General features: G+C 42.5%; 1 protein-coding gene across 9 annotated transcripts in view; it reads right to left on the minus strand.

The window, feature by feature from the left end:
- Nucleotides 1-12,417, minus strand: part of NF1 (neurofibromin 1) — a 527,350-nt gene that overhangs the window by 463,442 nt on the left and 51,491 nt on the right. For all 9 annotated transcript variants that reach the window (XR_003858146.1, XM_029611915.1, XM_029611920.1 and 6 more), the window contains exon 2: nucleotides 349-492. Coding sequence is in view for 8 of the 9 variants with exons in the window: in XM_029611915.1 (XP_029467775.1) it covers nucleotides 349-492 (144 nt within the window). In the remaining variant the exon portion in view is untranslated. The remainder of the gene's footprint in view (nucleotides 1-348; nucleotides 493-12,417) is intronic.

Raw genomic sequence — 12,417 nt, forward strand, 5'->3', positions numbered from 1 at the left:
GAACCAAACTATTTTGCTCACTCGTGCCTCAGCTCAATCTACGGCCATCAAAATAGCAATGTTCAATTTTTCATTCTTGCTTGCTGCTTCCTTTGAACTGAAAAGACGAGCAGGCATGCAAACCAGTACAAATAAAATTTTAAAAACTCTCTGCTTTGTACAAGACGAATAAGGTCCACATTTAGCTCGATTCTTCCTTCACTTCTAAGCCTTTACAATGCTTCCAAAATAAGGGGCCTCAGTTTCAGAGCTGCAGTCGGCAATCATTTTGAGAGCTTTGAGGTAAGACAGTTTCATGTTAGGAAGTTTTCCTTAATCTTCTGACCAGGGTCTAAACAGGAAACTTACCATGTTGTTTACATTTTTTAAGATATTTGTGAGTCCACTTATGACCAGAGAAAACTTGTACTTGGAAATGTTAATGAGGCATTCCTTATTGTGCTCCATGCTGACTTTGGTGTGCGTGGTCTGCTGTCCCGCTTTTATTGGAAGCTGTTAAAGTAAAACAAAAACAGTTACAGAAAATATAAACTCATTTATGTTCATAATCTGCAAACACTCTTGTGCCATTATAAAGCAGTGCAGAAGTCTGGTGCCCATAGAATTCTTTGCAGGTTGCAAAGCTTTGCACTGGACAAACATTAGAATTACTGAAAAATGTTATACATAATCTTTTGAGATCACATCGGTCCCCTTCTTCAGAAATCATCAGATTATAAAGAGAAAGAGAAAAACAATTGATAGATAAGGACGCACCGAACAGTTGTTTTTTAAACCTACAAGTGCATTGTAATGTTAGAATTTGAACCGCTTAAGCAATTTCCTACCAAACAGATAAGCTCAACTTAAACAAATAGATTATACTAAAATGTTACCATACTATGATGGCACATGGTTAATTTGTAATCTATACCACTCTTATTTTTCTTTATTGTGCCTTTATGTAAACCGTTGTGATGGTTTTCTAACTTAACGACGGTATAGAAGAGGAGTTTTTAAATTAAATTAAATCAAGCATCAGCCATAAAGTGACAGCAGGAGCACTCTTTCCTGCTAGGGAGGGCCCTACTTGAGCTGCAGCATCTGTGCCATGGGTTCCCTTTTCTGCAGAAGCTGAGCCCGCCCCCCCCCCCCCCCCAAGAGCATAGGCTTCCCCACCCAAGCAACAGGACTCCACTTCTACAATGGCAGCAGCAAAGATCTCCTTTCCTGCCAGGACCAGGCCTGGGAACTCACTAGCTCCTGAAGTGCCTAACCCACTCCACCTATCAGTGGCAGCAGCATCATGAGAAATGTAATTCAAAAGACTACATTACACCCATGAGGGGAGAGCGCCTTTTAAACTATGTTTCCCAAGTTACTGAGCAAAGTGCTCTTTTTTGTGCAATGACAGAAGTAACTGAGAATCTGGTGTAACTCATGTGACAATAAAAAAAAACATATCTTTTAAGTTGTGGTTGCTGATTGACACTTGTTCTTCAGAGAAGGCAGCAAAGTGATATTATTCATGCACTTCCTGGCCTGGAAAGATGTCTCAGGATGAAAAAGAATGTGCAACATTACAACCTTGTTGTATTAACCTAGAATATAGGAGTTCACTTCCTTCAACAGATGGTCTGCACATAGGGCAGTGCAGTACGCCCTCCACGAGTCAGCAGTGAGTGAGAGCTCAGGCTTTTCCCACAGAGAAGAAAAAGGCTGATTGGCGCACAAAATGTGTACAATTTGTGAATGGTCTGTTTAAATTAAGATTTAAGATGCAATTAACTACCAGAGAATTAAAATGGAACAAGAAACCCTTTTGTCAATATTATAGATGGTTATTAAGCAAAAGCAAATGCTTTTGATATTAATGGTTTCAGCAGAATACTAAGTAAAAGTGAGGGGTCAGAAATAGCCTAAAGCTTGGGATCTTCTCAGTGTTTGTGTAGTTACCAGGTTCTTGTGGCCTGGTTGGGCCTCTGTTGGAAACAGGATGCTGGGCTTGATGGACCCTTGGTCTGACCCAGCATGGCATGTTCTTATGAAAAGATGCGTGTAGGTGATATCAGCCTTTTGGTTTTTGAATGCCAAGTTGTGCTCTTCCCCATCACCATCCCCACACACCCCTAAAATTCCTTTAATGACTTTTAGAACTAAAGTGTCAAAACAAATTACTCTGCAAACTAAAACAAAAAAACCTCAGTTAATATTGGAAGGGCCGGAGGAGCGCAGTCTGGGAGGCCCACGGTAATGTGGGCGCCAGGCTGTCTCCTCCGACTGGCGTGCACAATCGGTGGGGGGTGGGGGGTGGGTGGGAGAGGGGCTTCGAGGCAGGGCCGTTGGCCTTTCCTCTGGACCCCTCCCCACCCCTCTCCCTTATGGGGTGGCCAGCGATTTGATTTCATTGATGCCCAGGGTCGACCCTCGAAGATCCCCCCAGTCGGGCTGGCTGGCCCCGGTGCACCAAGGGAGCTGCAGCGTCATTGGGGGGGGGGGGGGGAAATAAAAGGGGGTGGTGCTTTCCTCTCTGCAGCTGGCGATCCCCTCCCTCCCTCAATTTATGTTGTGGGGTAATTATTGTTGTCGCAGCTTGGGGGGGGGGGGGGGGGGGGTTTCAGAGGAGTACCAGAGCCATGACTAATATGGGGGCGGGGTTTAGAGCAAGGAACTGCTAGGTGGCGGGTCTCCTTGTATCTGGCTTATGTCATATGTGACTGAGGTCAGCCACATGGCAGGGACCCCTTGCTGGGGGCTGTGGTGGGGGTCCCAATTAGCGGCGGAGGCCGCTGGATATTGCAGGTCTGGTGGTCTGCGGAGGACTCATTGTGCTGGGGCGTGGCAGATGGGTCCTGGGAGGGTTAATAATTGTTCTTGATAAATTGGCTCTGGTGTTTGCTGTTGTTGAATGTTATTTATTTATTTTTAATTTTTATATACCGACATTCTTGTATAAAATACAAATCATACCAGTTTACATTAAAACAGAAGATGCAGGAAAAATGTTGCCTTTGTCAAATACATTGAAACATTAATAACAAGGAAAATTGTTAACAAGGGATAACAACTAAGAAAAAGAGAAAGGTAAACAAAACAAGAAGAAACATAGAAGTTAAAAAACAAAAAAGGTGGCACAAAGGGTTGCACGAAGGGGTGCACAAAGGGGAGTGCCCCTTTGTCGCGTGACACCAGGTGGAATGGTGCCATTTACCGGCTCGACGCTGGGCGGGATGATGTCAAAAAGGGGTGGGTCTCATGCTCACTGTTCTGTTCTCAGCGATCTCTCTTCACATTTCAAAGCGGATGTTTTCATTTCTTTTGGTTTTTTCTCTTCAGTGAAATATTTCAAAAAGTGCCCGGTGCTGGTGGGCTGCCCCCTCCGCCTCCGTGCCAGGTGGAATAATGTTATGAATAAAGCTGCGGCCTTATTTAAATTCCAATTGATGAGTATTATTGATAATATGAGCCTGTGAGGAGCCAGGGGGAGACTGCACATATTATAACAGGAAATGCCAGAGCAAACACCCTCCCAAACCCAGTAAACTCACAAGATACATTAACAGTTGCCAGGGAAGTGAGAAAGAAAGATTAGTGCTCTCAAAATCACACAATTAGTGCCATGATGAGTCAGACCAATATCCATCAAGCCCAGTATTCTGTCTCTGACCATGGCCAGTCTGGGTTGCAAGTACCCATCAGGTCCCCAATTGTTGACCTATTTCTTGTATCTCACTTCCAGAGATAAGCGCTTGGCTTTTCCAAGGTTACCTGGCTAATAACTGTTTATGGACTTTTCCTTCAGGAATTTGTTCAATCCTTTTTTCAACCACACTAAGTTATAGTTGCCTTGACCACGTCCCCCGGCAACAGATTCCATAGCTTCACTGTGCCCCGAGTGAAAAAAATATTTCCTACAACTTGTTTTAAATCTGCTAGTTGTTAGTTTCATGGCATAGCCTCTAATGCCAGTGTTTGAAAAGGTAAAAAAAAAACAAAAAACATTTCCTATTTATCTGCTCCACCTCACTCATTTTATAAATTTCAATCATATCCCTTCTCAGTTGTCTCTTTTCCAAGCTAAAGAGCCCTAATCTGTTTAGCCTTTCTCCATAAGGGAAGCTTTTCCCATCCCCTTTATCATTTTTGTCACCCTTCTCTCTACCTATTCTATGTCCCCTATGTCTTTTTTGAGACAGGCTGACCCAAACTCCACACAATACTCGAGGTGCAGTTGCATTATGGATCTATACAAATACACTGTGCTCTATTTTGTTCTCTATTCCTTTCCAAAGCTGATACAGGATGCTAAACTGTTTAGAAACAGCTTAAAAGTCTTATTTAGTAAGGCTTTTACTGAGATTAGGTAATTATGTGCAATTCAGATATGATTTTTGATTTGCCCAGAAACCATTCTAGAAGCACAGTCCAGATGTATTCCACACATTAAGAAAGGTGGAAAGAAGGCAAAATGATTACCGGCATGGTTAAAAGGGGAGGTGAAAGAAGCTATTTTAGCCAAAAGAATCTTCATTCAAAAATTGGAAGAAGAATCCAACAGAAGAAAATAGGATAAAGCATAAATGTTGGCAAGTTAAATGTAAGACATTGATAAGACAGGCTAAGAGAGAATTTGAAAAGAAGTTGGCTGTAGAGGCAAAAACTCACAGTAAAAACTTTTTTAGATATATCCGAAGCAGAAAGCCTGTGAGGGAGTCAGTTGGACCATTAGATGATCGAGGGGTTAAAGGGGCACTTAGAGAAAATAAGGCCATCGCGGAAAGATTAAATGATTTCTTTGCTTCGGTGTTTACTGAAGAGGATGTTGGGGAGGTACCCGTAATGGAGAAGGTTTTCATGGGTAATGATTCAGATGGACTGAATCAAATCACGGTGAACCTAGAAGATGTGTTAGACCTGATTGATAAACTGAAGAGTAGTAAATCACCTGGACCGGATGGTATGCACCCCAGAGTTCTGAAGGAACTAAAAAATGAAATTTCAGAGCTATTAGTAAAAATTTGTAAACTATCATTAAAATCATCCATTGTACCTGAAGACTAGAGGATAGCAAATGTAACCCCAATATTTAAAAAGGGCTCCAGGGGCGATCCGGGAAACTACAGACCGGTTAGCCTGACTTCAGTGCCAGGAAAAATAGTGGAACGTGTTCTAAACATCAAAATCACAGAACATATAGAAAGACATGGTTTAATGGAACAAAGTCAGCATGGTTTTACCTAAGGTAAGTCTTGCCTCACAAATCTGCTTCACTTTTTTTGAAGGAGTTAAAAACATGTGGATTAAGGTGAACCGGTAGATGATGTATATTTGGATTTTTCAGAAGGCGTTTGACAAGTTCCTCATGAGAGGCTTCTAGGAAAAGTAAAAAGTCATGGGATAGGTGGCGATGTCCTTTCGTGGACTGCAAACTGGCTAAAAGACAGGAAACAGAGAGTAGAATTAAATGGACAATTTTCTCAGTGGAAGGGAGTGGACAGTGGAGTGCCTCAGGGATCTGTACTTGGACCTGTGCTTTTCAATATATTTATAAATGATCTGGAAAGAAATATGACGAGTGAGATAATCAAATTTGCAGATGACACAAAATTGTTCAGAGTAGTTAAATCACAAGCAGGTTGTGATAAATTGCAGGAAGACCTTGTGAGACAGGAAAATTGGGCATCCAAATGGCAGATGAAATTAGTGTGGATAAGTTGCAAGGTGATGCTTATAGGGATGCATATACTGGATATATAAGTGCAAGGTGATGCATATACTGGTCTGGACTGATCTGGGTATGTTCAGGAAAAGCAGTTTTAATAAATAAATAATTACTAACATTTTATTTGCCTTTTGACTGCTGCAGCACAAAGATTTCAAAAGTATTGTGCATAAGGACTCAGAGTTCCTTTTCCTGGGTGGTAACTCCTAACACGGAACCCATCATATACCTGTAGTTAGGTTTATTTTTAAAATGGTTGTCAAATTGGCCACCCTCCAGTTTTCTAGTACCACGTCTATTTTAAATGATAGGCTGCAAACCACCAAAAATAGGTCTGCAATTCCCTGCACCTTCCTTTGTCACTGGCACCCACATGTTACATGAGAGCCAGCTCATCCCTGGTACTCTAAAATCTTAACTAGGTAGCACATGAAGTCCGCTATTTTTGCACCAGGCAGGAAAGTTACCAAGCAATCCTCACACCCATCTGCCATCCCAACCCAAATATCTACTTTGCTAATGATCATATCACCCACTACAACAGTCATCCTATCCCATCCCTCCTGGGCACAGATCCCTAGAGTCACATCCTCAGTACAAAAGGATAAAGCATCACCTGGAGGGCAGGACCTAGCTACAGGATCATTTCCTGCCAGACCAAAGTAATTGTCTCCTGTCAGGTGACTTTGCTCCTCTCAAGCAACATGAGGACTGCTAGACTGGAATTGGGATCAGTATATTCCTGAAGGTCTCCTCTGTATACCTCTCTGTCTGCCACTCTGGCCTCCAAAGATCAGACCCGTTCTCTGAAAACCAACATCTCTTTGAACTGGGTACATACATATAATGACCATGAACAGAATACCAATTTTGTAAACCACTGTGATCTTCTTTGGAACGACGGAATATAAAATGGCCTAAATAAATTTAAAAAATGTATCTCCCTGCTGGGCTTCTGTCCGCAATCTTAACTTGCTGAGTTGCTAACGTCTTTAAAGCTGATTAAGGAGTGGGTATTCTTAGTTTAAGAATATTTGAAAATGTTAATTAGAATACAGTAATAGACTAAAATGGTATGGTTATAACAGATAAATGACTCAATGGGTGGCAATTAGTAACAGTTTCACTGAATGAAATGGGTTGAGTACCATGGCTATGAGCAGCAGATCAGTTTCACAAGGTACTTCTCAATGTGACACCGGCAAAAAAATGCAGATTCTGACAGCTACAGCTCAAATGCAATTCCTCACAGCACTGGTTTCACTGGCTAAGCATGTTTTTTTGAGCAAGCCCAGTAGTCCCCCCCTCCATCATTCACAAAACTCTGACAGGTCCCAGTCTGCAGCAGAACCAACACAATCTACAATTCTCACAGAGCCCCTTCATTGTGCACAAGAAACAGGATCAGAAGTGAGGGGGTTAAAGTGGCAAGAAGAAAATGGATGAGACACAGGGAGAGAAGGGAAGTATCAACAATTCTAAAAAGGGGTGGAAAAAACGACTATGGAAAGGGAAGGCTTGAAAGTGCATCAGAAATAAAATTAAGACAAAATGACTAGGAGGAGAGGCACACATCATAGGGAGGGAATAAATCAGGGACAACATTAACATCAGAAAGATTTTCTAGAGATCTCGCAAACTAGTTTCTGTTTCTGAACTTGCACAGGATGGGGAGGAATAATCATGGTTATTAACAAGGGAACACCTGGTGGCTGGGACTTGAGCCCATGATAACAGAGTTCAGGAAGGAGAGCTGGTGCTTAGCATTGCAGTGATCAGACTACAGTGAAAGAGAGGGCTATTAAAAATAGGGGGGAATCCCCTGTTATATTCTGTTGCATTACAATAACCCTTATGTATCTGACATTTCTATTTACTTTGGTATATGGCTTGTAGTTATGTTTTTATTATGTATGTATGTACTGATTTTATGACTTGATGTTTTCTTATTGTACATTTTTTGTATACTACATTGAGCTTTCATGGTATAAAGTGGTTTATAAATCTAAAGAGTTTATAAATAAGTAGCCTAAATATGCTTACTGTTTCCATGTTGCATCTGCATCTATCCAAAATAAACAGCAACAAACTGGCGGGAATAATTTTTTGAGTTGGATTAGTAATGGGCCTAAGCAGTAGGGAAATGAAATGCTAAAATATAATCTGAGTGTAAATAAGTTTATGAGGTGGTCATTATGTGAGTCTGAGTGTATATTATTCTCTTTAGAAACTTGTTAAAATGCGTGACCCTGAGTTCATGTGATGAGCAGCTAAGGGAGAGGATGTGCCTTGCTCTGGCTCCTAGGCCTCAAAACATAGCCTTTCGGCATCCTTGGGTCTGTTGGCTGTTTTTTGGATCCTGAACATGTCCAAAGATACAGGATCTAAATCCCTGCCAACCAGGTGGGCTGATCAGCCTGTTAAGCAGTTGAGGTCAGGGAAAAAAAGCACAGGCTGGTAGAGGGGATGAAGTTGAAGAGCGGGCTGCAGAGGAGGAAGAACGGCCTGCGCTTACAACACCATTAGATGCCAATTCACAGCTCAAAAAGCTTTTTGAGGCCTTTTCCACAAAACTTACTTCCACCATCAATAGCGAGCTGGCAGTTGTTGTGGAGACAATTTCTGCCTTGGTCTCTTCTGTGCAAGATAATTCTGCCAGAATTGAGTCTATGGAAACTAAGATGAAGGATCTGGAGCTGGCAGCAACTGAAGCAAGCAGGAAAGTTGAGAAGCTCGAACGGCAAGACACTGCTGTGATTGATAAACTTAAGGACCTTGAGAACCGCGGCTGTCTGTATAACATAAGGCTGGTCGGTTTTCCTGAAGGTGACAAGGGTGCAAACCCGATGGCCTTTTTTGAGCAATGGCTGCCTGCTACGTTTGGCCTCTCTGCAAAAGGGGGCTGCATCAAAATTAAGCGAGCATATCGTGCCGTCATGTTGCCTCCAGAGCCGGGCAGTCGCCCATACTCCATTATAATGCAAGTGCACCGCTATCAAGATAAAGTGTGGATTTTAAATAAAGCTCAGGAGACTGGTGATGTCATGCACTACGGCCAGTGGGTTATGTTTTTTCAGGATTTTGCTGCGGTGACACAGACACGCAGGGTGGAATATGGCCCGATCAAAAAGAATTCCAGAAGCACAGCTTGGTGAATGCGCTTCTTTACCTGGCATGACTAAAAGTCACCCTGAACAATAAAGTTAGAATTTTTAACTAATCATCAGAAACGCGTCGGCTCCTGGAGCAGGCGGGAGAGGCAAGGCCTGCCAGACAGCATGCTGCCTCAATGCTCCAGGAGACCCGATTGTTTTACTCACACTTCCTTTCTCCTTTTACTTCTTTGTCAGTGCACTGTTGCCTGCTGTTCCTGCCTCTTCTTTCTCTCTTTCTTTCTTCTTCATAGTACTATTTGACCAGTTTCCCTCATTTCAGGGGCCTGGGGGGCGGGGTTCTGTTTGGTTATTGCGGGAGTTTGTTTTTCCAGGATACATTTTTTTTTATTGATACTGTGCTTTTTCTTTATTATATCCTTTTCTTTATTTATTTACATTTATTAACTACATTCAGGTTAGGTTGCTGGTGGTGGCGTAATTCTGATCCCTGCAGTGAGCATCCAGCGAGCATGGTGGGGGAATTCTAGATGTACTGCGCATGTGGGGGGATGCGACGCTGTTCCCAGCAGCGGGTGCCAGTACGGAGAAAGTCTATAAGACAAAACATCGGAGTGAGTGCTGTTGGACGGCAGCTGCTGTGACGCTCATAGACTGTTGATGCCAGCGGTTTTTCTTGCAATTGTTGATGGATGCTTGGTTCAGACTTTTCTTATTTCTTACCTTCTGTAGAGGGGTTTGGGGAATGGGGGGTTGGTGCCAAGGCATGAACTCTGTTATGTTTATTTATTTCTTGTTTTCTGATTTATCTGTATTTTTTTTTTTTGCTCGCAATTAATTGTGCTTTTCTTAAGCTATGAGGGTTTAAGGTGGTGTCCAGTGGGGGATTCTGGTGGTTGGGTTTTTTTTTCTTCAACTTTTTTTTTTTTAGTATCTTTTCTTCTCTTTCGTCGCTCCACAATGCTGAGCAGCTTCTTATATATGCTCCCTCCCTGTCCTCCTGGGCATCCAGGCTGTGTAAGCTGGGGGATTGTGTGTTGGGGGGGGGGGGATGTGCGGTTTTAGGGGAGCCCTTAGGTGACTCTCTCTAAGCTTAAGTCTTAGGACGCTGGGTAGATGTTTTTTGGGGGTTGTGGGCACTTTTGTTATTATGCTGGGATGTGTGGGCCACCCCGCGGATCCCGATTTAGTTTCCATCCGAGGGGCAATGGGTCAGTTGGGTTTGACCTGGGTTTTATTTTTCAGTTGAATGTTGTGTTACCTAAACTACTGGTTGGGGTGGCCAGATTTCTTGGGGGGGGGGGGGGGGGGGGGGGAATGGTGGGGATTTCTCAGACAATTTTTCTTAATGGTTCTCTGGTTTATTACTTTCATAGCTCGGGCGCGACAGTATTCTTTGTGTACAGATTTTCATGCGTTTTGATTTTTCGAATTGTTACTGTACTCAGGAGTACTGTTGTAGAGATCTGTTTTCTCTCTTTAGCTGCTCGCTCTATTTCTTTCTTAGTGCCTTGTTATGAATGAACATGTTACCTGTGTCTCCCTGAACATTAAGGGGATTTCCTCTCCAATTAAAAGAAAAAGGATCTTGCAATTTGCCTGTAGGAATAAGGCTCAAATATTTCTTCTGCAGGAGACCCATTTGACATCTCAAGAGCATGAAAAGTTAAAAACGGGATGGGTTAGAGCAGTGTAAAAACTCCTCCTACATATCGCGAAGTCGGGGTGTTTGTGTCTTAATAGATAAATGCTGAAGGTTAATAAATTTTACTCTGATGTAGCTGGTCAGTATGTAATCCTGGAATGTACATTTAACTCTATGACTTTTACGCTTCTGAACGTCTATGGTTCTAATACTGAAGCTCTGTTGGTAGGGGAGGGGGGGAGGGGGACGACTGGAATTTATGTCTCAATCCTAAACTGGATAAAACCTCTCACCCCAGGCCAGGATTGATTGGCTTTGTCAAGAAGTTGCCTGTAGGAATTTGCCCCCCTCCTGTAGGAATTTGCCCCCCTCCTCCTCGGACTACCAGAAATACACATCAAACCCCTCCAAGTTCTACAGAACGCTGCCGCCAGAATCATCTCTAACAACAAAAAATCCCCTCACATCACACCCACGCTCAAAGAACTCCACTGGCTACCCATTACACAAAGAATCCAGTATAAAACCCTCACCCTCATGCACAAAAAAATAAACAACAACAAAATGGACTGGCTACACAACGGAATACAACCTTACCCCACTCAAAGAACTCCCAGATCCACCAACACTGGACTCCTAGCCGTCCCCAATCTCAAGCTGCACACCTCAACGTCACCCGCAAACGAGCCATAACAATAGCGGGCCCCACCTTATGGAACACCCTCCCCAACCTGTCTCAGAAACGAACCTTCACTGCAAGTCTTCAAAAAACACCTCAAAACATGGCTATTTTTAAAAGCTTTCCCACCCCGACACATAACCCGCCCAATCGCACCATCCACTCCATGCCCCCTCCACAAGCATCTCGCCCCACACCTTTCCCTCCCTACACAAGCATCTCCCACCACCCTTTCCCTCCCTATCACTACCTTCCTCCCACACATCCCTTCCTCTCCCCTCCCCCCCTCTACACTCCCTGCTCTCCTTACCATAATTTTATCCTCATCAACAAGCCATTTATGTACATATGTTATATACTATAGTCTAATGTTCCATGTACTCCTGTTAGTTCTGTTACAACCTTGTTATATTTATTACCATGTATAATGTAAAATATTCTTGTTATATTATTACCATGTTATAATGTAAAATATTCTTATATCTATTTAATACCATGTTATAATGTAAAATAGGGCTGTTACCACCCTATTCCTTAGTTATCTGGAAAACCGATGTGATATCTCGATCGAATGTCGGTATACAAAAGAAATAAATAAATAAATAAAGTTGATCTTATTACCACATTTTGCCTAATTGATGTCTGGAGGCAACATCACTTGTCAGAGCGTGACTATACCTTTTTTTCACCTCGACACTCAATCTATAGTAGAATTGACTATTTCATTTGCACACCTAATCTTTATTCAAATGTGTTGAACAGTGAGATTCTTACTAGTACACTTTCAGATCATCATCCAATATCAATTTAGCTTAGACTTAGCTCCCCAGCTCAGAGGGCTTTTAATTGGCGATTAAATGTTTCCTTTCTTGATGATAAAGAATTTCCAGACTTGGTTAAAGGGCTGTAGCAGACTTTAACGATTTAACCCAGAGGCTGATTATGGATCTGGGCTTTGGTGGGCGCTTTTTAAAGGCTTTTTACGGGGGTAGGATCATAGTGTACGCAAGCCATCTGCAGAAAGTGTGCAGGAAGATAGCGACTGACTTGCTTGCAGAAGATTGCGGGTTTGGAGAAAAAACACAAGATTGACTGCTCTCCTCATATGTACAAGTTGTTGGAAGCCCAAGCTGGAGGAGTTAAAATCTCTCGAGATGGATAGGATTGGGAGTGCCTTAAAATACTTGTGATTAAATTTTATGAGCATGGGGATAAACCGGGCTCGATGTTGGCTAGGTTTAAAAAAAAAAAAAGGGTGGGCAAGTCACATATCCTTGCT

The sequence above is a fragment of the Rhinatrema bivittatum genome, chromosome 8, assembly GCF_901001135.1.
Source record: "Rhinatrema bivittatum chromosome 8, aRhiBiv1.1, whole genome shotgun sequence".
Classification (NCBI taxonomy): Eukaryota; Metazoa; Chordata; class Amphibia; order Gymnophiona; family Rhinatrematidae; genus Rhinatrema; species Rhinatrema bivittatum.